Source organism: Daldinia vernicosa (assembly GCF_022497035.1).
Source record: "Daldinia vernicosa strain CBS 139.73 unplaced genomic scaffold F5Y00scaffold_15, whole genome shotgun sequence".
NCBI lineage: Eukaryota > Fungi > Ascomycota > Sordariomycetes > Xylariales > Hypoxylaceae > Daldinia > Daldinia vernicosa.
Genome location: NW_025953931.1, coordinates 253,237 through 273,407, shown reverse-complemented (window position 1 = coordinate 273,407; position 20,171 = coordinate 253,237). Strand labels below are relative to the sequence as shown.

Below are 20,171 nucleotides of genomic sequence, written 5' to 3'. Positions count from 1 at the left end.
GACAGTCACCTGACGGCTTGACTGAACGCATACTGCATACCTACATTTAACATAATTTTATTGGGACCAGAAATTGGCCACTGTGGCTCGGTGTGGCTGCACAAAGTGAAAGTCGGGACCATCCAATCCATTAAAAACAATTAACGACAAGGGTATACCCACGGGTAGGCATCTTAGATCCTCTTAAGAAATAGCAGATCGAGATTTTACAAATGCTCTTATCCTCTTTGGGTCGCCCATCGTACGATCTCTGACTTAATGAGGTTTAATGAGGTTACAATTTGTGGAAACAAATAGGTTTACCTCTTAGAACCATACACATACATATGTAGAGCCATACCTGCCATGAGTCTTTTTTGTCCGGCTTTCCTCCATGTCAAGGTGAGTGTCAGGTACATGCCTAGTAGGTTACCACCCAAACGCGCAGGTTTTGTTACCTTATTTTAGATGGCAGGGTCGTCTTCGATCCACGCCCTCCCTCAACGGCCAGAACGGTTACTACCCGTATCGCAATTGGCTCGTTAAAGTTCGGCTAGACTTTGAATAGACTTCTGCTCACACTGACACACCATACATGCATAGGTACATGGCTGGCCCCACAGGACCCTTGATCGGCGGAAAAAGGTACCTCGTTCTGTACGATTCAAGCAGGTTACGCTCGATCGTGAGGAAGCTGCACCTCCAAGTATATCGGTCGTAATAATTGCTAAATCACTTTTGAATCTGCGAGGAAGGGCCCCTACGGTGGGTAGTTACTGTTTTCGTAACCCACCTCGGATCTCGATGCGCATACTATTTTCTTCGATATCGATACATCCCTCTGTTCGTTATAATTGATGATAAGAAGTAAAACTTCTCTTTTTTATTTTCTACTAACTATTTCCTAAATGTATGCTCTTGCCACCCTACCCTGACCTGAATAAACACTAAATACCTAAATACCTGAATACCTAACTAAGCGAGTTTATTAGATGGATCTTGTTCAATAATTGATTGTATGCATCCATCATCTATTATATCTATTATTATACTCTTCATCTTCCAGCTCGACTGCTTTTTGCTCAATCTGCTCCCGAACCAATACAATCCAAGCTCTCTCAATACGAACTAACTCTTAAGCCAAGGGAGAAACTCTGCATGTAGGTATGACGTTGCATCGTCGACTTTTCACGAATCCCAACCCCCTTTGGGTTACCGCACCCTAAATGCATCCATCGCAGCGACATCTTGCAGATGGGTTTCCATCGAATTCTCGCACACTCTTCAGCTACTTATTATCGACCCATTCATTACAACCAATATGCGCCTGCAGCCTCGCGCAAATGGCCGCGATGCGCTGTCCACCCTCCTCACCTAGATAATCATTTCTTAATTTTGCTAAGACGCACCGATGCAAAACTACCTTGCTCTTGCTCTTGCTCGCCGTACTGACATATTATGAAATCAGAACCTACTCCCCCATTGTACGACTATGTCGCTACCAAATTCTTGCTATACCCTTATATGACCTATTAAAAGTCTGGTACTTATCTCTTCTCGCCTCTCACCATACCAGTATACGAAGGTATCAGCGGGAGCAGCATGGCCGACTGTAGAGACGCGCCCACTGCACCGAGTGTTACGTATAATAATCCGAGACGAAAATCGCCTGATGCCTCTATAACGCTGCAGTATCACCGGCAAGCGAGAAATGCCTCCAAACGCGACCCCCAAACAGCCAACCCGCCCATCCACCCAACCTTTTCCAAACCGCGAAGGAATTCTTCTGGAGACAGCAATGAAACAGGTATGAGCGACCCGAAGAAATGGTTTGATACATCAAACCAGAAAGCAATGCATACAACCGACATCGACGAAGCTCCATTTTACCAAAAAGAGACAGATTCTTCCAATGAGGAGGCTGCGAAGTATGGGTTACCGTTGCAGAGTCCGGCATACCGAACCCGCCCGGTTGGACTGGCACATAGCAATCAAAGCGCTGATGAATTCCGTTCCGTAATCGACGACTTAACGGTGGAGAACAAGCGCTTGAAGGAGGAGCTGAGGAAATATAAACAAGTGGGGCCCGATTCATTGCGGAGGGACAAGTTATTCGAGGTTAAGATTCACGGGCTATCTGGCAGAAAGAAGCGAGAGCTGGAGGCTGCACTACGGGATTTTACAACAAGTCTCGAGGATTCGAGTGCTGGACCCTCTTCAACCCGGAAGAAGACGTCAGGCAAGGCGAAGAATATCCATTCATCAACATCCAAACATGCATCGTCGTCTTCTGGGTCCAACTCGAGACCCGTTGACTCCGCGTATGCATCTATGTCGACTGGACCAAGCCCTTCTGTCCCGTCCCTTCCTGGTCAGGCTAAAGCAGCGCGAGAACGATCCGAACAGAAGATCGAGAACTACTTACGAGATATTCCTGAAGGCCTATGGCCGCGGCCTGCTATTATGACGGAGAAGGATAAGAAGAAGCTCGTAGTGAAGCGACTGGAACATCTTTTCACAGGCAAAATGGCCGATCCAGCAGAGCATATCTTGTTACCACAGGTCCCTGAAAATATCGTCGAAGACGTGGAAATGGGAGGAACTGTTGATAAAGCGGTAGCTTTAAACGATGCGATACGAGAAGCGCAAATTCAACCGCGAGATTTGAGTCGGAAGGAGAGCAGTTCACGCGATAATGGATCTGCATCTAACTCTCATTCGCACTCACACTCATATTCTAATGCTGACCAAACAGACACAAGGGACAATGGCAACGGCAACGGAACTAGCAACAGCCGCGCGAATGAGAGTGGTAACAATACATCGCCGCACGTTTCAATGTCACTACCGGAACAGCGCCCTACGCGGCCACGCGATTTGGACCCTGATCGCAGACAGGTACCATCAGAAAACATGGATTACATACGTCATCTGGGATTGGTCGCGCCCGAGTCGCAGAAGCAATTCTCTGCAAGGGATGTGTCGCCAGATGCGGAAGGATGGGTGTATCTCAATCTGCTGTGCAATTTAGCGCAGCTGCATATTCTCAACGTGACGCCAGCTTTCATTCGAAATGCGGTTTCGGAGAAAAGTACCATGTTCCAACTGTCTCCTGATGGAAGAAAAATCCGCTGGCGGGGTGGAATCGAGGGTACCAAGTTTAGCAGTGATAGCGGCAGCTATTCGCAGCATAACCAATCAAGCGATGACACGGACGGATCGAACGATCAAGAGCAAAGAAAGAAACAAAAAACGCAGGGATCTGGAAATGACGTCACCGCGCACAAACCCTCTAAATTCGGTCTGGGCGTGCAGCAATCCAATTCATCCGAAAGTTTCCATTATAAACCGTTATTCGTACACCACCAGACATCTTCGTCAGACGAACAACCATCGGGGGGCGATGAGACCGGCTCGTCTTTTGGGCCACCCGAGGAAAGCAACTTGGGGGGTATGAATTCTCGTTGGGGTCAAAGTGGCATATCAGGTGTCTCACAGCGTAAGCGCCGTCGCGATGGTGCAATCATTTATTATAGTGGGGCACCGTTCTGCACAGACCTTTCGGGTGATTTTGGAGAGGGAGAGATCTCCCCCGCTACTTATGATATGACCTCATCAGGGGACCATGGCAACCAGGGACCCATGCAGCCCCTCAGCCTCGGCAATACTCGCCCACAATTCAGCCGCTCTACGTCAGGATCATCGCTTCCTTTCAGGCCGCTTAGTACCTTGCGGTCTCGCAGCACGCCGATGGAGGTTGACTCCGATCCACCAGAGTTAACTTCGGCTGAGACAGACGACGAAGACATTGAAGCAGATTTTTCTTGGTCCGATAGCAACCAACATGCTCCCTTGTTGAATCTCGAGGCCAGTGGTTTAGGAGGTACCTATCCCGAAGATCATTTTGTAGTTATCGCGCCAACACGACGGCCGAAGAACGCTCGCTACAATGGAAACAGCGCTTCCGAGGATGAAGATGAAACCCCATCAATGCGACCTAGCTTGACTGGGCGCTCGGGTCAGGAGACGACAGACTCCATAATTAACAAGTTAGCTAGCATGACGACTAGATCACCGGCGCCACGCCAGACCTCGAATATCAGATCGCATGCCGTTCAAATCGAATACCTGCCAGAGAAGGTTCGTCGATTAAATCCCGTGCCCCTCCCACCACCCACCTTTTACTTTCCAGCCGGCGAATCTGACCTCGACGAGGACGATGATGAGGATGAAACCATGGACGACTCTTCAGAGAGCCTTATAAGTAGGCAGGCTATTGTGGAAGATGGCCCAAGTTCGGATGTTGAATTGTCTGGAAATGATGAGGAAGATGAACACTCGGATGACGGTCAGGACTACGACGCCAGCGGGAGCATATCGCCCGAGAATGTGGACGAGCCTGCTGATGTCAGCCAGTTGTTACGAGGACGTAGTATAAGGGTTTCGGAAAGATCGATGACTACTGGGAGTTCAGCAGCAACTGCCGGCGGAGCTGTTAGCGGCTACAGCAGTAGCATTGAGGACATGTAAGAGGAGGGCCAAATTTGCTACATATGGCGACCTAATTATTGTACTGGAAAAGTACCAATTTGAATGAGGGACATACTCTCAATGGATGTATTTGTATTTGGTATTGTCATGGCATTTGGGTTGGCGTGAAACTTTGGCGGGGTGCTTTATGATGGGTGGCATATGAAAACGACCCAAAGCGGCAGCGGGCGTTTTGATTTGATGTTTAAAACCAGGAATATTGCTAGCGCGTGTGGCTACAATGAAACAATGATACCATAGTTAATTGACAAGTGAAAGAATAGTATCTTTGGTGTTTATTCATCTCGAATTACCCCTAAACATTGGTATGGCAAAACTGCTTATGCATTTTTATAAGGTAACTACGGTATAACCGACTGTCTGAACTGCATGTATGTAATTTTAGTGAGTAAATCACGTGATGTTCGCAACTACTTCAACTGTAATTTGTGGGGAAACATACCTTAGTACACTCACCCGGTCTGCCGGTTTAGAATGTCGACCTTAGATGTGATACTTTAAAGTACAAGCTCAACTTTAAAACAAGCATTACTCAGGTAGATACGTATTTATCTACAAATAATAATAAACGTCTGTGTGATTTTTTATTTCTATTTATGTCAAATTACGAAACCGTATATGTCTTTTGATTTCACACAACCGAAAAAACCACAGCAGAAAGCTCTCATAGATTCGAGTCCCCCAAGTGTTGTCCGACTTGGGTCCTTTACCACCACCATTTCAAAACTTGGTTTCAATTTGCCGACAAGATGAATCGGAAGGATCATTCTAGTATTCTAGGTACGTAGTCTCATATATTTCTTGGACGTCTTTATCCTGGGTCTACATATGGACCGGTCGGTCGCGGTCGCAATCCGTATAACAAGGAAGCCTCGAGTAATCCTGAGTAAGAATGCGGAAGGTTGGATTTGATGAAATGCGCCTCACTTCGGACACTACTGTTGCCCAGGAAGCAGTTAATACCTGCCTGAGAAGGCATCCTTCCTCTATAAGATGGATATGTTTGAACCAAGTTCCGCCTATTATATACCCTTAGTATATATGCATCACGCGCAACATTCTGGTGTTTATAGACTACAAGGCACCTTATACTGCTCTACCAGCAATACAGCATGACTTCTACGAACGCCTTCGCAGACTTAACCTCACGCGTCGACAACTTGGATCTCAACCTAGACGAAGATGTAAACGACGTGGCCTCGGGTATTGGAAAGCTAGATATCAACTCGTCCGGGAATTCCTCCCAACAAGACTCCAAAGCACCAGACGCACCACCGGTTGAGCCCACAGATCCGGACAATAATAATTCACCAGGCTTGAAAAAGCCAAGCGAAAAACTACAGCGGAAGAAGAATGCTAACCGTAGCACGTTACTAGACCGCCACAACCGCGCCATCGCGCAGATCCTCTCGCACTTCCGCAACATAGTCATGGCTGCCACCGCACCCATCTCGCAAGGCGGCAACGTCCTCGAGCTCGCTGCGCTCAACCGTATGACCATGGAGACCGAGTCCGCCGCTCTGGTACGTACCTACCTCTGCCTTCTCGCCCTATCCCCCTTTCCCCTCTCCTTTTCCTACTCCTCATGTAAACAGTCCGCCCCATTAACATCCCCCCCTCCTAGATCTCCGAAATCCAAGGCCTCCTAGCCATCAACCGGGAGATCAAAGCCCTATGGATCCGCGGGCCGCTGCGACAGCCCGGCGACAGCGATACCCGCGAGGCCGAGCTCGACAAGCAGGCCGCGGACGTCGCGCGCCTGTACGACCGCGCCATCGAGATGCGGGAAGCGGCTATCCGCCAGGAGAACGCTGCCAAGGCCGGAGGTGATCTCTCCTCCGCGAGTTCCTAGGAGGACAAGGCGGGTGGTGATGAGGAGAAGAAGACCGGCGCTGAGGAGACTGCGGATAACGCCGTCAAGGAGGAGAGCGAATAAGGACGCTGGTGAAGTTGGCGACGACGCTAGCTCGAGAGCCTCTGCGCTTACGCGACTATGTAATATACCCTTCAGCCCGGGTACCAATTATAACAAGCCACAATAAATAGATATAAGTAAGATGTCGAGCAGACTCGATATCATAAAGGTTGATGTATTTTACTTCAGAGGGCTAGATGGATCCATCTGGGTATAATATGAATACATTGACAGCTCGTCCCCCAGGCAACAGCAATATTCCACTTCTCGGTATCATTTATGCGTCTACCATCAAGTTACCCGTGATTCCCAGTCAATAACCTAGCCTTCGAACAGCTCCAGTCCCACACGCGCGACGTCAGGTTGTACAATACGATCAACCCTCGCCCTCGTCCGGATTCTCTTCCCCATCATCTCCCAACTCCTCCTCGAGCTCCTTTGGTATTGACTCCATCTGTCCCATCCTTTGCTCCGCCGCTTCTATGCCTCCTGCAGTGACCCAAAGGAAGTAACCCTCCTTGTAATTGTCGATTTGATGGAAGAACGTGTGGAACCTAACGACTGGAATTAGTAAAGCCGCACGTATATCAACCAACGCCCAGCGAATTAAGAAGTTTAACTTACGAATTCTCCTTCTCCTCCAGCTCAAAGATGCGGCGGTAAATCTGCGAATCCTTAAACTCCTGGATCTCTTTTTCGTAGTTGCCGAAGTCGAGCTCTGCCAAGTTGTATTGTTCCCGGGCACGTTTGTTGTAGTTCTCGAACACGGGCCGCTCCAGCAACAACCCCAGACTAGGAGCCTTGGGGATGCTAATGCGAGCGGCACCGTAGCTCTCGTCGATGCGGGATAGGGGTGTGGCGCAGCGGGTGACGAGAACAGCCATGCCGACCATCTTGCGGATCTGGTGCATCATGAAAGACTGCCCATGGACCTTGAGCGATAGCCATTGCGTATCGTTAATCTGGACGGGTTCTGGGTTTGCAGTAAAGGACTTAATGGTGCGTTTTGCCGAGGGGTCTGAGTGGCTCTTCTGGATGGTGTAGTTGTGGAAATTTTTCGTTCCTACGTATCGATCAAGCGCTTCTTGAAGTTGGGATAACCGCTCAGGAGTGACGCGATATCGTCGCTTTGCGGCTACGTATGCGGCTTTGATTTGTTTCAGAGCGCGATCTACAGGATGGATCTCCTTAGATTTCGTGGCTTCCGACTCATCAGCGTCCTCAGTTCCAGTCATCGGGGTATCTGCCGGTTCCGAGGCCAACTCTGCTACCACAGTCGAGCTCTCTACCGGAGCATTCTGTACTGAATTGGACGTATCTGTGGGCTTTTCATCTGATTTGGTCCCAGCGATTTCATCCTTCGTCTCAAGCGTGTTGTCTACAGGTTTCTTCGAAGACTTGGGCTCGCCTGAAGTCTTGCCGCCAGATGCTTCTTCAGAGGTATGCATGCGTCGTATGACAGTTTCCCGGATACTAGGATCCAAGCTATCCAATATAGGTTGGATGTCGTTCTTCTGTACTTCTTCCCAGTAGTCTTTAACATCGCCTAGGCGTTTCGCATATTCTTCCTCGAGGCCCTTCTCTTTGATGGACTCGAGAACCTTTTTGCCAAGGTAACTCTCGGGATGAGGAGGTAACAAGCAGTAGCTCGGCATTAAGTACTCATACCACCTAGAATCGCAGGATTGGTAGCAACTGAAAGCATTGTTCGTACGTTGGATACCCCACACTCTAATCTGAGGCGGTAGGTTGTCGTTGATGTTCTTTACCACGTCCGGGTCCTCAATGATCAACTTGAGAGAGATCATATTGCCAGCGGCATGGACACCTTTATCAGTTCTCGCACATCGTACAAAGCTGGACTTTCTAGGATCATCAGCATTGGCTTTTGAGATAGCCTTGGCCGCAACTAGCGCAGCGAAAATATCTCCTTCAATCGTCTTTTCCTTGTGGTTGATTTGTAGACCATGGTATCCCGTGCCAGCATATCCTATCATGACGGAGACTTTGCGCTTCGGTCTGCGTTCTTCGGCCGCGATCTCTTCTTCAGGAAACTGAATGTTCATATAGCTGGACTCGCTATTTGCGGCGGTATTTCCATTCTCGTCAACTCTCCTACGCTTTCTTTCTTGCCAACCTTTCTCGTTACGCTCGCGCTTATCCTTGGGTCCACGACTACGGGCTAGTTAGCAAGCATTGGCTTGGGTTCATAGAACCAATCGGTTAATAGTAAGGATTACCTGTCTCCGCCGCGCCCATTTCCCCTGCCCTTCGAGTCCTGACCTCGGCGGCGCCCGTTAGAGTTGAGCTTTCTGTTGGCGTGCCTATTTCCATCATCGCGGCGGTTCGACTTTGTAGTATCTGATTCGACTTGAGACTCTGGGTTCGAGGTTTGAATAGATGTAGGCTTAGGCCCATTGCTTTCGGAGGTTCCGCTTGGCGCGTCGCGCGCATCAGTCTCAGCCACCATGTTGAAATGCGATGGTAAATTCGCATTATCAGTACAGGTGAAATTATTTGCGGGTTGAGAAAAGTTCCGGGGCAGCTTGCACAGTTAACTTTTGGGGGAACTAGGCAAGCAGCTACTTTATCGATAAGAATAAATGAGGGGCATTTGATATGTACATGTACTTCGTATCTCCTATCCAAGCTAAAATTCATTTAACCGATAACACGTCTTGACTTGGAACCTTCAACTTCCACAGCTTAGGGAGAGGATATCATATTCACAGCTTAGGGGAGAGGATGTCATATTAATCTTGGATTATTTGGAGAGTTCTTTTCAAGTACTACTTTACAATTCCCATTTCCAACGCTGCACCGCTACAATATACTTCGTATTCCTCAAATACAATCCGGCGCACGTTCTCCCTTCTCCCGCAGCCTTTAAGCATCAAATTCAATCTCAATGACTGAGTCATGGGCACCGTGAGGCTTTGTGATATTCACAACACGAAGTCTCTCATCAGACATAGCTAGAAGAGTCTCCCAATCTCTTTTGCTACGCTCTTTGCCGTTAAATCCGGCTTTCATGAAGATGTCCGCACTCCTGAGATTAGAGTTAGAAAGGCATTTCCGCTAAGAATGGACACTTATAGAAGAGCAAGGGCAGCTATCAACACTGTGACTTACCTCTGCAGTCGATCTTTCAACCGGTTTTCGTCACTCAAGTTGGGCAGGACAACTTCAGACAGCCAAATCTTGCTCCCTTTCTTGAGAGCTGGTACCAGGTTTTTCAAAATTTTGGCGCCATACTGGTCGCTCCAGTCGTGGAAGATATGGCGAAATACGTATACGTCCGCATGATAAGTTACTTCCTCAGTGAGGAAGTTGTAGCTCTTATACTCCAATCTGTTGTTAAGGTCCTCGGGAACTTTGGCATCAGCGACAACTTCCGGAAGATCCAGCACTGCACCCTTCTTAACGTTGGGATACGTGCGGAGAACTACAAACTCAATAGTTAGCAATATACTAAAATTAAACGCTGCAGGAGAAGCTATCACAGATCGTACTACCCGGAAAGTCCAATACATGTTGTCTTAGCCAAAGAAAAGTGGACAGATAACGAAAGTGCTCGAAAGATTGAAGTTGAACCTAGGAATCATCATACTTGACTGGATTATTTCTCCGCCGGCTCCACCGATGTCGACGACAATCTCCGGGCACTGATCTTTATTTGCCCACGGCAGGGTCTCGACGAAATATGACGACTTAAAAGCTGGAGCCTTGGTCGAAACACCCATGGCAGATCGAAAGCGGGCAACTCGTGTCTCGTCTTCGGCGATATAATCAAAGAAAGTCTTGCTTGGATCAGCGATCTCCTGCTTGTCAATGCCCATTTCTTTAACTGCCTTCTCCTCTCTAATGGCTAACACCGAAGCAGAGTGTCCCGGTTCCCCGCTGCCTGGGAACCGCCGTATGCTTTCGACAAGCTTGGTGACACCGGACAACTGCTCGTCAATAAATAGGCCTAGTATATCTTTCATCTCGGGCACCGTAAACATCGACGATATAGCATTGTGTCTCACGGACAAATCAGGTGTAGCTTCCTCGAACACATGGAAGGTAATGGCGGCCTGGACGATACGACGCGTATCCTCCTCCGGGAGGCCACAGCTTTTTGCGAGATCTTTGTACGATATCTCAGAGTTGGGTGCAAGAGGAACATGAGAAGCGACATCAAATGCATATAGAGTCTTGAAAACAGCTACTATGCCGGACTTGGATGTGTAAGCCAATAAATACAATTACTGCGGTCTCTCGAATAATGCTTGAAATTAGGTAGGTACATACCGTTGGTAATAGGAAAGATAAGAGATAGCCCATCGGGCCTAGCAGGCGAACGCGTAGTTCTTCGATTGTCTCGAGAAGCTCGTCACGAGTTCCCCCGAGAGTAGGAGACAACTCGATCTGTGGCGGTGCTCCGAATGCAAGTGAGAACTGGGCCCCAGGAGACCCTTTCAATCCATCTTCTAGTTTCCGCGTATTGCGTTCAACGATGGATGCAAGTTCAGAAACGGATCTCAGGGGTGCCATAGTGTCGTTAGGGGGTTCTGCCGAGTAGACAAGTGAGAAAAAATAAGTCAAAATACTAATAATAGGTAGGTAGTGTGAAGTCTAAGAAATACGAAGACAACTTATCGATTCCTCTATATTTATATTCAATTATTAAGTGACGTAGGAGGCTTTAAATAGTCGTTCAAGTCACAATAAGGCTCATATAGTTGATGCTGTCGTTATCCCCGAATCCGAGCGAATATGCCGAAACCGACCGACTTGCCCCTATTTATTTCGGTATATTCCGCGGACTCCGGTCACCTCGCGCATAATATTGGATTGTAGTATTCTCGACTATTATTTCTTGTATCACCCATGAGTCATGTTTATTTAATATCATTTTTGTAGTTGGTAGCTTCAAGAGCGAGAGGGAGAACGAGAACGAGGGCATACGCGTGCATATCATTCACCCGTGACTCATTTTTAAAAGTCAAGATAGAGGTATTCTACAGTGTAGAGATCTAGCAAGTCTAACCTTATTACCGCAAAATAATCAATGTCATAGATCCAAGAGAGGTTTAGTTTGGTAATTCCTCCTACCGAAACCTGGAATGTTGAAGTTGCAACTATTATTGACTCACCTCCAGAATGCGAACACACCACCGGACCATGAGATATTATGTCAAAGCGGCCTTGTAATATACCTAGGTAGGTAGGTACCTAAGGTAACCATGTTTTATCAAGGTGTAATTTCTCTTGCTTCACCTATAGAATAACCTAAGAGGTACCTGAGACGCCAGGGGCTAAACATTTCCCGCCTCGTAATCGTATAATTTCGGCCACTCTTCCCGGCGGAGCCCAACAACTATACTCCAACACTACCTGGAGGCGACACGGAAAATTATTTGAGTATATTCCTAATCTTCCTCGCTCCTAATAGGTATAACGGAATTCGGCTTGAGATCCCTCCTATCCCATATGTTAGTTTTGAATCTAGCTGTGGTAGAAACAGATGTCTTACGTCGGTTGTTTCGAGATGCTTCTCTCCTCGGTCGGCTTTCTTGTTGTCGAAATAATAGGATATGTCTAATAGGCCTACGATAACAATGGATAATAGACAGCATGCTATACACGCATATAAACCAGGTCGGTATCCAGTAGCAGCATCTTGGGATCTGATTACCGGTCAGTATCGTCTGAAAATATACCCAGGATCAAAATAGACTTTACCTAAACACCAGACTGCCAGCAATGCCACCAATACTAGCAAAGCTGACCCAAGACGCACTTGCGAAGGCTCGTTTCCATTGTCCGCGGATGTTGTTGGCTTGGTACGCCAGCGATGCCGGGACATTTGCTGTTGCTCCGGCGGTCACAAGGAACGATCCGAAGTATCGAACACCGTTGTTGGGGTGCCATCCAAGGATAGGTAAGCCGATAAGTGCGACAACCATGTTGGCGACCAAAACGGGACCACGCAAGTGGTAACGATCTCCAAGCCAGCCCATTATGTACATGTAGATGCCCGAAAACGCATAAGGGGGTGCGATGAGGGTAAGCGAAATACCGCGATCAAATCCCAAATTCGTGTTTAGAATAAGGGGTAAGAAGTAGGCTAACGAATAGGTCAAAGTGTTGGTACAAAAGGCGATTAGGCCGTATCCCCTAATAAGGTGTTAGTTAAAGAAAAACCTATTCGGCATACATTTTCCATGGAAGGAATGGTTTTATTCTAGACAGAATACTTACCAAACTCTCAAATCCAAACCGCCCTTCAAAAATAGACTGAGCTTAAACTTAGGGGCTTCGGCATCACCACGGTCGGCGTCAACGCGTCGAACAATCCATGAACGTTCTCTATCGCTCAAGAACCGCCAAGATTTGCGCTTGGAATCAGGGAAGTCGACCAGAAGCCAGTAGCCAAGAGAGGCTAGGAGGCAGGTGATGACACCTAGATAAATGTTGGTTAGCACTTAAGGCACGCTCCATAGGATCGATGTCTCTAAGCTACCTTCAATAATGAAGATCCATCGCCAACCACTAAGGCCCGCGGTACCATCGAGTTGCATCAAGCCAAATGCAAGAATTCCCCTGAACACCTCCAGTTAATGATTGCCAACATGTTTATATCTTGGGGGTGTTCTTACGAGCAGGCTGAGGCAACGCAGCCAAGAAGGTAGAAGACCGAGTATCTTCTGCCCATCTCATCTGAACTTTTCGTTAGATAACTGTCTTGATCATATAAGAAGGTAAACTATTAAAGTCAAATCTTACATCGAGTGTACCATGTTGACCTGCGGATAAGTTAGTGTTAGTCCCCCAGTGGAAATTGTGATAAATGAATGTTGGGACATACAGTAAGTATACGCAGCCAGGGAAGTAACCAGCCTCGAAGGCACCAAGGACTAGTCGAAGAGCTAGGAGGACTTCGAACGACGGACTGAATCCGAATCCGATCATAACGGCACCCCATGCCAACGTAATGGTGGACAGGAAGATACGTGGACCGAGCTTACGGATAAGAACGGTTGAGGGCGGCTGGAATAAAATGTATGTGACGAAGAAGACGAGGGTAACGATTGACTAGAAGTAGAAGTTGGTTAGGCAAACAATATCAAGAGCAATAACGAGGGTAGAAATAGTCTTACATAGCGTTCACCAACAAGGTTCAACTCCTCGTTCATTCCAGCAACGGCAGCAGCCGACAAATTGGTTCGGTCCATAAGACTGATGCAGTATAAGACACCGACTAAGGTGACAAGTCGGCGGTCGACTCGCCATATAATCTTCTTCCCCTCCTGTTCGTCGACATCGTCGACGACATTCGAAGATCGGGTCTTCTCCCCTTCAAACTGCGCGACTTCGAATTCCGCCTTCTCTTGATCGCGATCCATGATTTAAGCTTGCGTATGACTTGTTCAACTAGGGGGGACAGGTAGATTGGTACCAAGGGTGTTGTTTTATACCTAGTCCTGATGGGCTGGCCTAGGGTACGAATTACCTAGCACGGGGGCAATCCCCGTGGGGAGAAGAGATTGGGGAACGAGGGGTTAGCCGGGGTAACTTGGCAATGATCCCCTGCGCATAGGAACGGAGACTATACCAACGTCTCGCTTGGAGATAGCTCGAACCTAGTTGGACTGGGTATGTTGTTTAAGAAATACCTTGTTCGTCGGTCATCGGCTATCATAACGCATGGGGAGGAAAATGCCCGGTTGCTACTGAACTAACGGAATTACCTACCAAGACGGGGCGGTAGGTATGTTCTGTCACTTATTAAATCTGGATTTTGGTTGCCCGGGAACTGAAGTCATTGAATCATTCACTCGATTGTGGCTAGAGTCTAGTGATATGATGGGCCATTTGCCATGTAACACCAGGTAAGAGCTACTTTAGAGACAAAGCCTTCACGTTTATCAGTGAAGTGTAACTTTTGTTGAAGAATTCTGCCGATCATGTTTTAAGTATTGATTCAGGCGAATCTTACCTTATGCCCACGCGTTCGATTAACGGCTATAGCGGAGTCTTTATTCATACTGGAAATAAATAAAGAAGTCCGCCAAGAAGCTATACAGGCAGGTATATCACAACGCCAAGGTAAAACTTGGGTTACCTAGCAGAATACTATCTGTAAACTTGCAGTTAACCTCACCGATCTGGCCAGATACCTACCTAAATAAGCTAACAACAATAAGCCACCAGCCACAATAGACGCCTATTGATAGTAGAAAATACCTTAGGTAGTCTAGACCCGCCCAAGGTGCTACGATAATGGCCGAGAACGCGGGGAAAGGTGCCATAACTATACCTCGTTAGGACATTGACCGATGCATGGGGTATGTAGCTTGGGGAAGAATGCGGGGATGATCGCGGGATGGTTCCTTTAAAAGGACCAAGACTCAAAGGACTATTGCGGATCATATCTCCATATGACTGGAAGTGTGTTGTTCCACAAGATTTATGATGAAATAATGTGAACAATGTAGTTACACCGCATGAGATTTCAATATATCATGCCGGCAATCAAATATTATTAATAGTACAAAGATTAAAGTTGATATCATCTCGGGAGTTTTAAACCGATGAGACAGTCTCACAAGTGTAATAGAAACCATATGCAAACCAAGATCCTGCAAGTTGAGATCCAACTCGTTGGGACAGGACCTATGCTCTAACTGGCGCAAACTTCACACACAGGAGTACCTAGATTTATCGAATCCCACGCTTGGCGCATTTAATTACCTAAAGTCGTTTTCGCTAACACACCTCCTAGTCCTAAGGTACTATGTAGTTAAATCATAGCAATGCCTAGTAGACAATTTTCGTAAAAGCCAAACGCCACATATCCCAGATACATGATCTTTAAGACGGGCCTAAACTTCCATACAATCCTTCTTAAGACTAGCCGCACAACTCCGAGGTAATTGGTACTGTTGAGCCTCATTCCTATATGATACTAACTCCAAATTCTCAGGTTGTAGCCGGGGTTGGGTCTGGCTGAGTACCGGCGGCCCGCGGTATTAACGATACATGTCTAAGGTACCTAAAAAGGGGCCACGCGGATTTTGATGATAATTCAAGTGATCATATTGATTAGGGACAATTACAATCGTAGTGTAACATATCCTTGACCCTTACTACCTACGACGTAAATTTAATGACAGTATCAACGACCCTTTTCGTCACCAGTAAGGTGAGAGCGTGGTTTGATTCGAACTCCACTGTTTCGACCGTCTTGCCCTCTTCCTTCTCTATAAATTCAACCATACTCCTCTGGTACTCGATAGGAAGGCTGATATCATTGAGCGTGTACATATAGTAGATGTTGACCTCGTCGCGCCAGGCGGGAGTGTTTTGGATGGGCATATACATGGACTTCCCATTCCAACGACCGATAGTCTCAATATATTCCTTGATTTCTTCCGGATGAACCTGGTCAGAAGGTCCGTCTATTAGGCCCTCCCTCGGGTAGTTCGTTACGCAGCTCTGGTCTGAATCGATGCCAAAGGAGACGGGTATGAGATCCAGGTGTCCGAATTCCTCTACTTTATCTATCATACTCTTGCCCTCAGGCAAAGCAAATGCTGACATGTAGATCAGATGCGAAATTCCACCGGGAAGTCCGTTAGCAGAACGGACGCTCTTGCTAAGCCCGTACAACGAGTTGGTGCCCACCTGGCCTCCATAGCTGTGCATTAGAACCGCCACATCCCGACCAGCTTCGACAAGGCTAGTGGCGTAAGAGCGGACGAGTTCCGAGTCAGTGGCTAGATCAGTATTCGGAGGCCGGCTTCCGTTCATGGAAGGAAGACGTGGTACGTGTACTTCAAAGCCAGCAGCACGCAGAGCTCTGGTGAATTTATTATAACTGTCTGGAATATGGAAGGCGCCATGAAGTAGCAATAGGGTTGGTCTGCTGGTAGATTCCATCGCGAGTTGCAAGGTAAGGTTAAAGCACCAATTTTATTGTAATAAGGTAAATGAGATGAATTGAAAAAGATTTCCCACTTGGCGAAGAACGAAGAATAAGAAGAATAAATTAGTGCCTTCAGTTTATTCATCCTATTTTCAACCCCTCTTTGTGAGATTGTTATCCCTTACTTCGTGAAAAACACTTACTTCCAACAGCCAACAACCTCAATTATGTAACATTGCCAAGCAGGTTTCGACGTAGTATCAATTATAAATATGCGAAATTCTCACCATATATCGCAAATATAGCAAGTGTTGATATTAAAGTAGCCATGGAATACGCGTAGACTATTCAAAGAGCTAAGGAAAAGGGGGAAAGCTCTGGAAGATTAGGGAGGCAAAATAACAAAAGGAATAAAGTGAAAACTACCTAGATATTTTTATACCTATACCTTTAGGTATTACATGAGGTAGTATGGAAGTATCTTGGTACGTGGACCGCTGCAGCCCCCTATGTACTCCAACAGTAGTATCATGTTTTTAGATCTCTCTATACCACCAACCCAGTGCGTCTAGGGTAGTTGGTTGCTCCGTATCCCCAACATATCCCATTGGTTGAAGCCGAGTATTGCCATGAAATATAGACCCACTAAGACCTTATTTCGTGTCGAAATAACATAGGGTTTCGAGATCCAGGTCACAGGAGGAGAATTGGATCTAAGTGATAACCTCATAGCAGAATAAGTCATACTCCAACCCTTGCATATAATCGCAATGATTATGTAGACGTTGGATCCGAATTGGAGTTCTATATCCCTTTCATAATGGTTCCGAAACTTCAATATATCATACAAGCACGCACAAACCTAAAAAAGCAACAAATTGCGACAAATTAATGGGTAACGTAGGTAGGGTATACAAAACGCATCTATTTATTGGCTATTTGCCCAACCCTGCATAGCGAGCGGGCCAACGCAATCCTCCCGCCCCTTATAAATAGTACCAATTACCAACATCATATGATACTGCCACATCATCCACCTTATCAAATAAGCCAACTCACAGAACGACGCCTTTGAATAGCTTCTAAACAGAGTCATCTATCTTAGGTACCTAGGTATAATATAGGGTACCTTAGCTAAAATGGGCCGCTGGTCATACCTCGACACAGACGAAGAACGTCTCCCGCACGGCATCAAGCGCATCGGGTACGACGCCGACGACCGGGAGTACACGTTTTTCGACACTTCAGACGGCAGCATCTGGGTCGGGGGGTACAACGGCCCCACGAAATGTATATCGAGGCCGGACCAAGCCGCGAGCTCCAGCGACGATAGCAAGGACGAGCCGGCATATAATAATATCCCAACCGAGGAAGTTGGAAAAAGCGACCCGCAACCGTCGAACAACAGTCCGAATACAAAGGCGCTGCTTAACTCCTTCGTGGCTGTCGGTAGGCTCGCTCGAATTATCGTAGCGCGGAGAGGACCGGGCGCGGATCGGAGGCTCATCCGTGAGGAACGGAGACGAGAGCGTCGTGCCCGTGAGCAAACCAAGGAAGAACGACTTCGGGATGAGCAAGGGTTAGGCGAGAAGGAGTTCGAAGGGGAAGAATTTGTTTAAATAAATTATTCAATGGACGTGTTGCTTCAGGGAGTCGGCATACCTCTTATGGTCTTTGGGCTGGTCTCGAAAACTTTACGGCATTTTTTTGGGATAAGCTCGGGTAAGGGGGCGCAGGCATATGATTTAAATAAGATATCGACTCTTTATATTGGGTAGGTATAAGTGGGATTATCATCTCGTTATCTATATCCTCACCGTCGCGAACGCGGATCAGGCTCGTGGTGTAGCACAGCCCACGACACATTACCTTGCTTAACAATTACCTAAGGCTATACTCTGAAGGCATATATTAGGTACTCACTCTGCAAGGGATAAGTCAGATAATACATCAATCCTCTATAACTCTATTTTTATATCTAACTTGGATATTATCATCATTCGTAAAGCGTTATGCCTTCATTTATATAATCGTGCGTCTAAAAGCTATCTACGGTGGGACAAGAGCTTACTGCGATAACAAACATGTAATCTAATGACAGCGCTTCGCCCATACAGCATTTGTAGCGTGGGATCAGTACGTGTACTTGAAGCCCTCCACACCCTCGATGAGAATCTTCCCTTGCGAAGCAAGCTTATTCGCAAAGAAGAAGTAGGCCGAGAAAGCGCCCACTATGGCAATAATCAGGATGTGCGACCCGATGGAAACCCACACGGCAGTCATATAATGCGGTGCCTCCTGAGACCGGACGATGAAACTTCCCGCGATACCGCCCGCGCCGTTTAGGGCCGTCACAGCGGCGGCAGTAAATGCGCGCTTCCACTGGCCGGCGATGTTGTTCGCTTGGTAGGCACTTAGAGCCGCCCAATTGCTCACGTACGCGCCGGTCGCGAGGTAAGTCCCGACGTAGCGCACGGTGACCTGTTCGGAGAAGCCAAGCATGCAGAACCCGACGATCAGAGTGACGCAATTAAAGATGATAACGGGGCCGCGGAGGCGAAATCTGTCGCCGATCATAGAGGACAGAAGAACGGGAATGACCGCATAATAATAAGGTGGCGCAGACAAAAGGATGGATTGGTTCTCGTCAAACCCCATGCCGTTCTGCAAGATGATAGGCAAAAAGTAGGACAGCGCAGTCGATACTAGGTTCAGTAGGAAGAACATGCACGCGAAGCCGTAGACCTTTGGGTCGCGCGCGTGCACGAAGACCTTACCCCACGAGAACGGGTCTGGCTCGACATCTTTACGGTCCGCATTGATGCGCGCGACGGCGAGTTCCTGCTCCTCCGGCGTGAGGAACCAAAAAGATCGATGCGCCTCCTCGGGGAAATCAACGATCCAGAAGTACGTCATGAACCCGATGATGATGGAGATCAGGCCTTGCACCAGGAACATGTAGCGCCAGCCTGCGATGCCACCCTTACCATCCAGCTGGTTAAGGCCGAAATTGACGATGCCGCCTGTAGCCAGGATAACGACTTCGCCAGTCTGCAAGAAGGCAAAGCGCGTCTGCTGCTCTCTCCTCGGATACCACGTTGAGATCAGATACGTCAGGCCCGGATAAATACCGCTCATGGACATGCCGAGGAGCACGCGCAGCGCAATCATCTGTTTCCAGGTCTGAATGAAGGCGGTGCACATGGTAATGAGGCCAAAGCAGAAAGTAATGAAGGAAAACCATAGACGGGGCCCGAATGTACGCACGGCGAGCGTCGAGGGTAGCTGGAAGGCAATGCTCGATATGGTGAAGATAAAGATGCTAACGCTGAACCGGTTACCCGTGAGGTCCAAGTCCGTTGGCATGGATGTCACCGACGCAGAGCTAATCACGCCTGAATCGAGTAAATTGAGCGAACAGAGTATGCCGGCGATAGTGCAGAGTCGCAAGTCGACCTTGAGCCTAAGCCGTCGTTCTAAAGCTCGGCGAGTTGCGATAGTATCTATAATATCTTCCTCCTCTTCTTCCTCCCCAGTGAAGTTGCGCTCAGAAGCGACATCTTCGTCGTTAGCAATTTTTGGCGAAGAGAAATTGCCTTTCCGTCGATCCTCGGAAGGAGGAGTTAGAGATGAAGCCATTGCTTAGGCCGTGGATAAGGAACGCCGATTCACAACCTACATAGCAAGCAAGTCTCGAAACCGCCGGCCGACGGGCTCGGCGTCTTTATCATATAATATATAATAAAGATTAAATGTAAAATGTAAAAAAGTATTTCCAATGTATACTAAGCAAAAGTGGAGATGCCGGTAATA

General features: G+C 47.5%; 8 protein-coding genes across 8 annotated transcripts; 3 read left to right on the top strand and 5 right to left on the bottom strand.

The window, feature by feature from the left end:
* The first annotated feature begins 891 nt into the window (after nucleotides 1-891).
* On the top strand, nucleotides 892-4,790 carry F5Y00DRAFT_233099 (frequency clock protein). The gene is made up of 2 exons (XM_048007256.1): nucleotides 892-1,139; nucleotides 1,448-4,790. The coding sequence occupies exon 2, from the start codon at nucleotides 1,582-1,584 to the stop codon at nucleotides 4,507-4,509; it is 2,928 nt and encodes a 975-aa protein (XP_047866253.1). The 5' UTR covers nucleotides 892-1,139; nucleotides 1,448-1,581; the 3' UTR covers nucleotides 4,510-4,790.
* Nucleotides 4,791-4,883: 93 nt separating this feature from the next.
* F5Y00DRAFT_233097 (uncharacterized protein) lies at nucleotides 4,884-6,603 on the top strand. Its single transcript, XM_048007255.1, has 3 exons — nucleotides 4,884-5,310; nucleotides 5,908-6,053; nucleotides 6,155-6,603. Exons 1-3 carry the CDS (start codon nucleotides 5,280-5,282, stop codon nucleotides 6,380-6,382), a joined length of 405 nt encoding a protein of 134 aa, XP_047866252.1. The 5' UTR covers nucleotides 4,884-5,279; the 3' UTR covers nucleotides 6,383-6,603.
* A 218-nt stretch (nucleotides 6,604-6,821) lies between these two features.
* On the bottom strand, nucleotides 6,822-8,863 carry F5Y00DRAFT_252379 (pseudouridine synthase; the record flags this gene model as incomplete). Its single annotated transcript, XM_048009934.1, has 3 exons — nucleotides 6,822-6,999; nucleotides 7,070-8,627; nucleotides 8,686-8,863. The coding sequence occupies 3 exons, from the start codon at nucleotides 8,861-8,863 to the stop codon at nucleotides 6,822-6,824; spliced, it is 1,914 nt and encodes a 637-aa protein (XP_047866251.1).
* Nucleotides 8,864-9,127: 264 nt separating this feature from the next.
* F5Y00DRAFT_233088 (S-adenosyl-L-methionine-dependent methyltransferase) lies at nucleotides 9,128-11,088 on the bottom strand. Its single transcript, XM_048007254.1, has 4 exons — nucleotides 10,739-11,088; nucleotides 10,056-10,665; nucleotides 9,544-9,890; nucleotides 9,128-9,484 (listed from the first exon to the last, which is right to left on the bottom strand). Exons 1-3 carry the CDS (start codon nucleotides 10,979-10,981, stop codon nucleotides 9,574-9,576), a joined length of 1,170 nt encoding a protein of 389 aa, XP_047866250.1. The 5' UTR covers nucleotides 10,982-11,088; the 3' UTR covers nucleotides 9,128-9,484; nucleotides 9,544-9,573.
* A 643-nt stretch (nucleotides 11,089-11,731) lies between these two features.
* F5Y00DRAFT_268459 (MFS general substrate transporter) lies at nucleotides 11,732-13,850 on the bottom strand. Its single transcript, XM_048012252.1, has 9 exons — nucleotides 13,591-13,850; nucleotides 13,299-13,525; nucleotides 13,217-13,236; nucleotides 13,090-13,150; nucleotides 12,954-13,033; nucleotides 12,692-12,893; nucleotides 12,173-12,607; nucleotides 11,964-12,117; nucleotides 11,732-11,911 (listed from the first exon to the last, which is right to left on the bottom strand). Exons 1-9 carry the CDS (start codon nucleotides 13,834-13,836, stop codon nucleotides 11,876-11,878), a joined length of 1,461 nt encoding a protein of 486 aa, XP_047866249.1. The 5' UTR covers nucleotides 13,837-13,850; the 3' UTR covers nucleotides 11,732-11,875.
* Nucleotides 13,851-15,500: 1,650 nt separating this feature from the next.
* F5Y00DRAFT_233084 (alpha/beta-hydrolase) lies at nucleotides 15,501-16,483 on the bottom strand. Its single transcript, XM_048007253.1, has one exon. The coding sequence runs from the start codon at nucleotides 16,370-16,372 to the stop codon at nucleotides 15,584-15,586; it is 789 nt and encodes a 262-aa protein (XP_047866248.1). The 5' UTR covers nucleotides 16,373-16,483; the 3' UTR covers nucleotides 15,501-15,583.
* Nucleotides 16,484-17,340: 857 nt separating this feature from the next.
* Nucleotides 17,341-18,311, top strand: F5Y00DRAFT_233082 (uncharacterized protein). Its single transcript, XM_048007252.1, has one exon. It carries the CDS (start codon nucleotides 17,498-17,500, stop codon nucleotides 17,975-17,977), a length of 480 nt encoding a protein of 159 aa, XP_047866247.1. The 5' UTR covers nucleotides 17,341-17,497; the 3' UTR covers nucleotides 17,978-18,311.
* Nucleotides 18,312-20,165, bottom strand: F5Y00DRAFT_233081 (putative MFS transporter). The gene has a single exon (XM_048007251.1). It carries the CDS (start codon nucleotides 19,995-19,997, stop codon nucleotides 18,492-18,494), a length of 1,506 nt encoding a protein of 501 aa, XP_047866246.1. The 5' UTR covers nucleotides 19,998-20,165; the 3' UTR covers nucleotides 18,312-18,491.
* Between the last annotated feature and the right edge of the window lie 6 nt (nucleotides 20,166-20,171).

What these genes read in the sequence shown, in the direction of transcription:
- F5Y00DRAFT_233081 (XM_048007251.1), bottom strand. Translation starts at nt 19,997, where the DNA reads ATGGCTTCATCTCTAACTCCTCCTTCCGAGGATCGACGGAAAGGCAAT.
- F5Y00DRAFT_233082 (XM_048007252.1), top strand. Translation starts at nt 17,498, where the DNA reads ATGGGCCGCTGGTCATACCTCGACACAGACGAAGAACGTCTCCCGCAC.
- F5Y00DRAFT_233088 (XM_048007254.1), bottom strand. Translation starts at nt 10,981, where the DNA reads ATGGCACCCCTGAGATCCGTTTCTGAACTTGCATCCATCGTTGAACGC. An exon ending in TATCTTTCCTATTACCAACG is followed by an intron (nt 10,666 to 10,738) that starts GTATGTACCTAC and finishes TACACATCCAAG; the next exon opens with TCCGGCATAGTAGCTGTTTT. An exon ending in CGGAGAAATAATCCAGTCAA is followed by an intron (nt 9,891 to 10,055) that starts GTATGATGATTC and finishes TTGAGTTTGTAG; the next exon opens with TTCTCCGCACGTATCCCAAC.
- F5Y00DRAFT_268459 (XM_048012252.1), bottom strand. Translation starts at nt 13,836, where the DNA reads ATGGATCGCGATCAAGAGAAGGCGGAATTCGAAGTCGCGCAGTTTGAA. An exon ending in ATGGATCTTCATTATTGAAG is followed by an intron (nt 12,894 to 12,953) that starts GTAGCTTAGAGA and finishes ACATTTATCTAG; the next exon opens with GTGTCATCACCTGCCTCCTA. An exon ending in GCTGGCAGTCTGGTGTTTAG is followed by an intron (nt 12,118 to 12,172) that starts GTAAAGTCTATT and finishes ACCGGTAATCAG; the next exon opens with ATCCCAAGATGCTGCTACTG.
- F5Y00DRAFT_233084 (XM_048007253.1), bottom strand. Translation starts at nt 16,372, where the DNA reads ATGGAATCTACCAGCAGACCAACCCTATTGCTACTTCATGGCGCCTTC.
- F5Y00DRAFT_233099 (XM_048007256.1), top strand. Translation starts at nt 1,582, where the DNA reads ATGGCCGACTGTAGAGACGCGCCCACTGCACCGAGTGTTACGTATAAT.
- F5Y00DRAFT_233097 (XM_048007255.1), top strand. Translation starts at nt 5,280, where the DNA reads ATGAATCGGAAGGATCATTCTAGTATTCTAG. An exon ending in GGATCATTCTAGTATTCTAG is followed by an intron (nt 5,311 to 5,907) that starts GTACGTAGTCTC and finishes GCACGTTACTAG; the next exon opens with ACCGCCACAACCGCGCCATC. An exon ending in AGACCGAGTCCGCCGCTCTG is followed by an intron (nt 6,054 to 6,154) that starts GTACGTACCTAC and finishes CCCCCCTCCTAG; the next exon opens with ATCTCCGAAATCCAAGGCCT.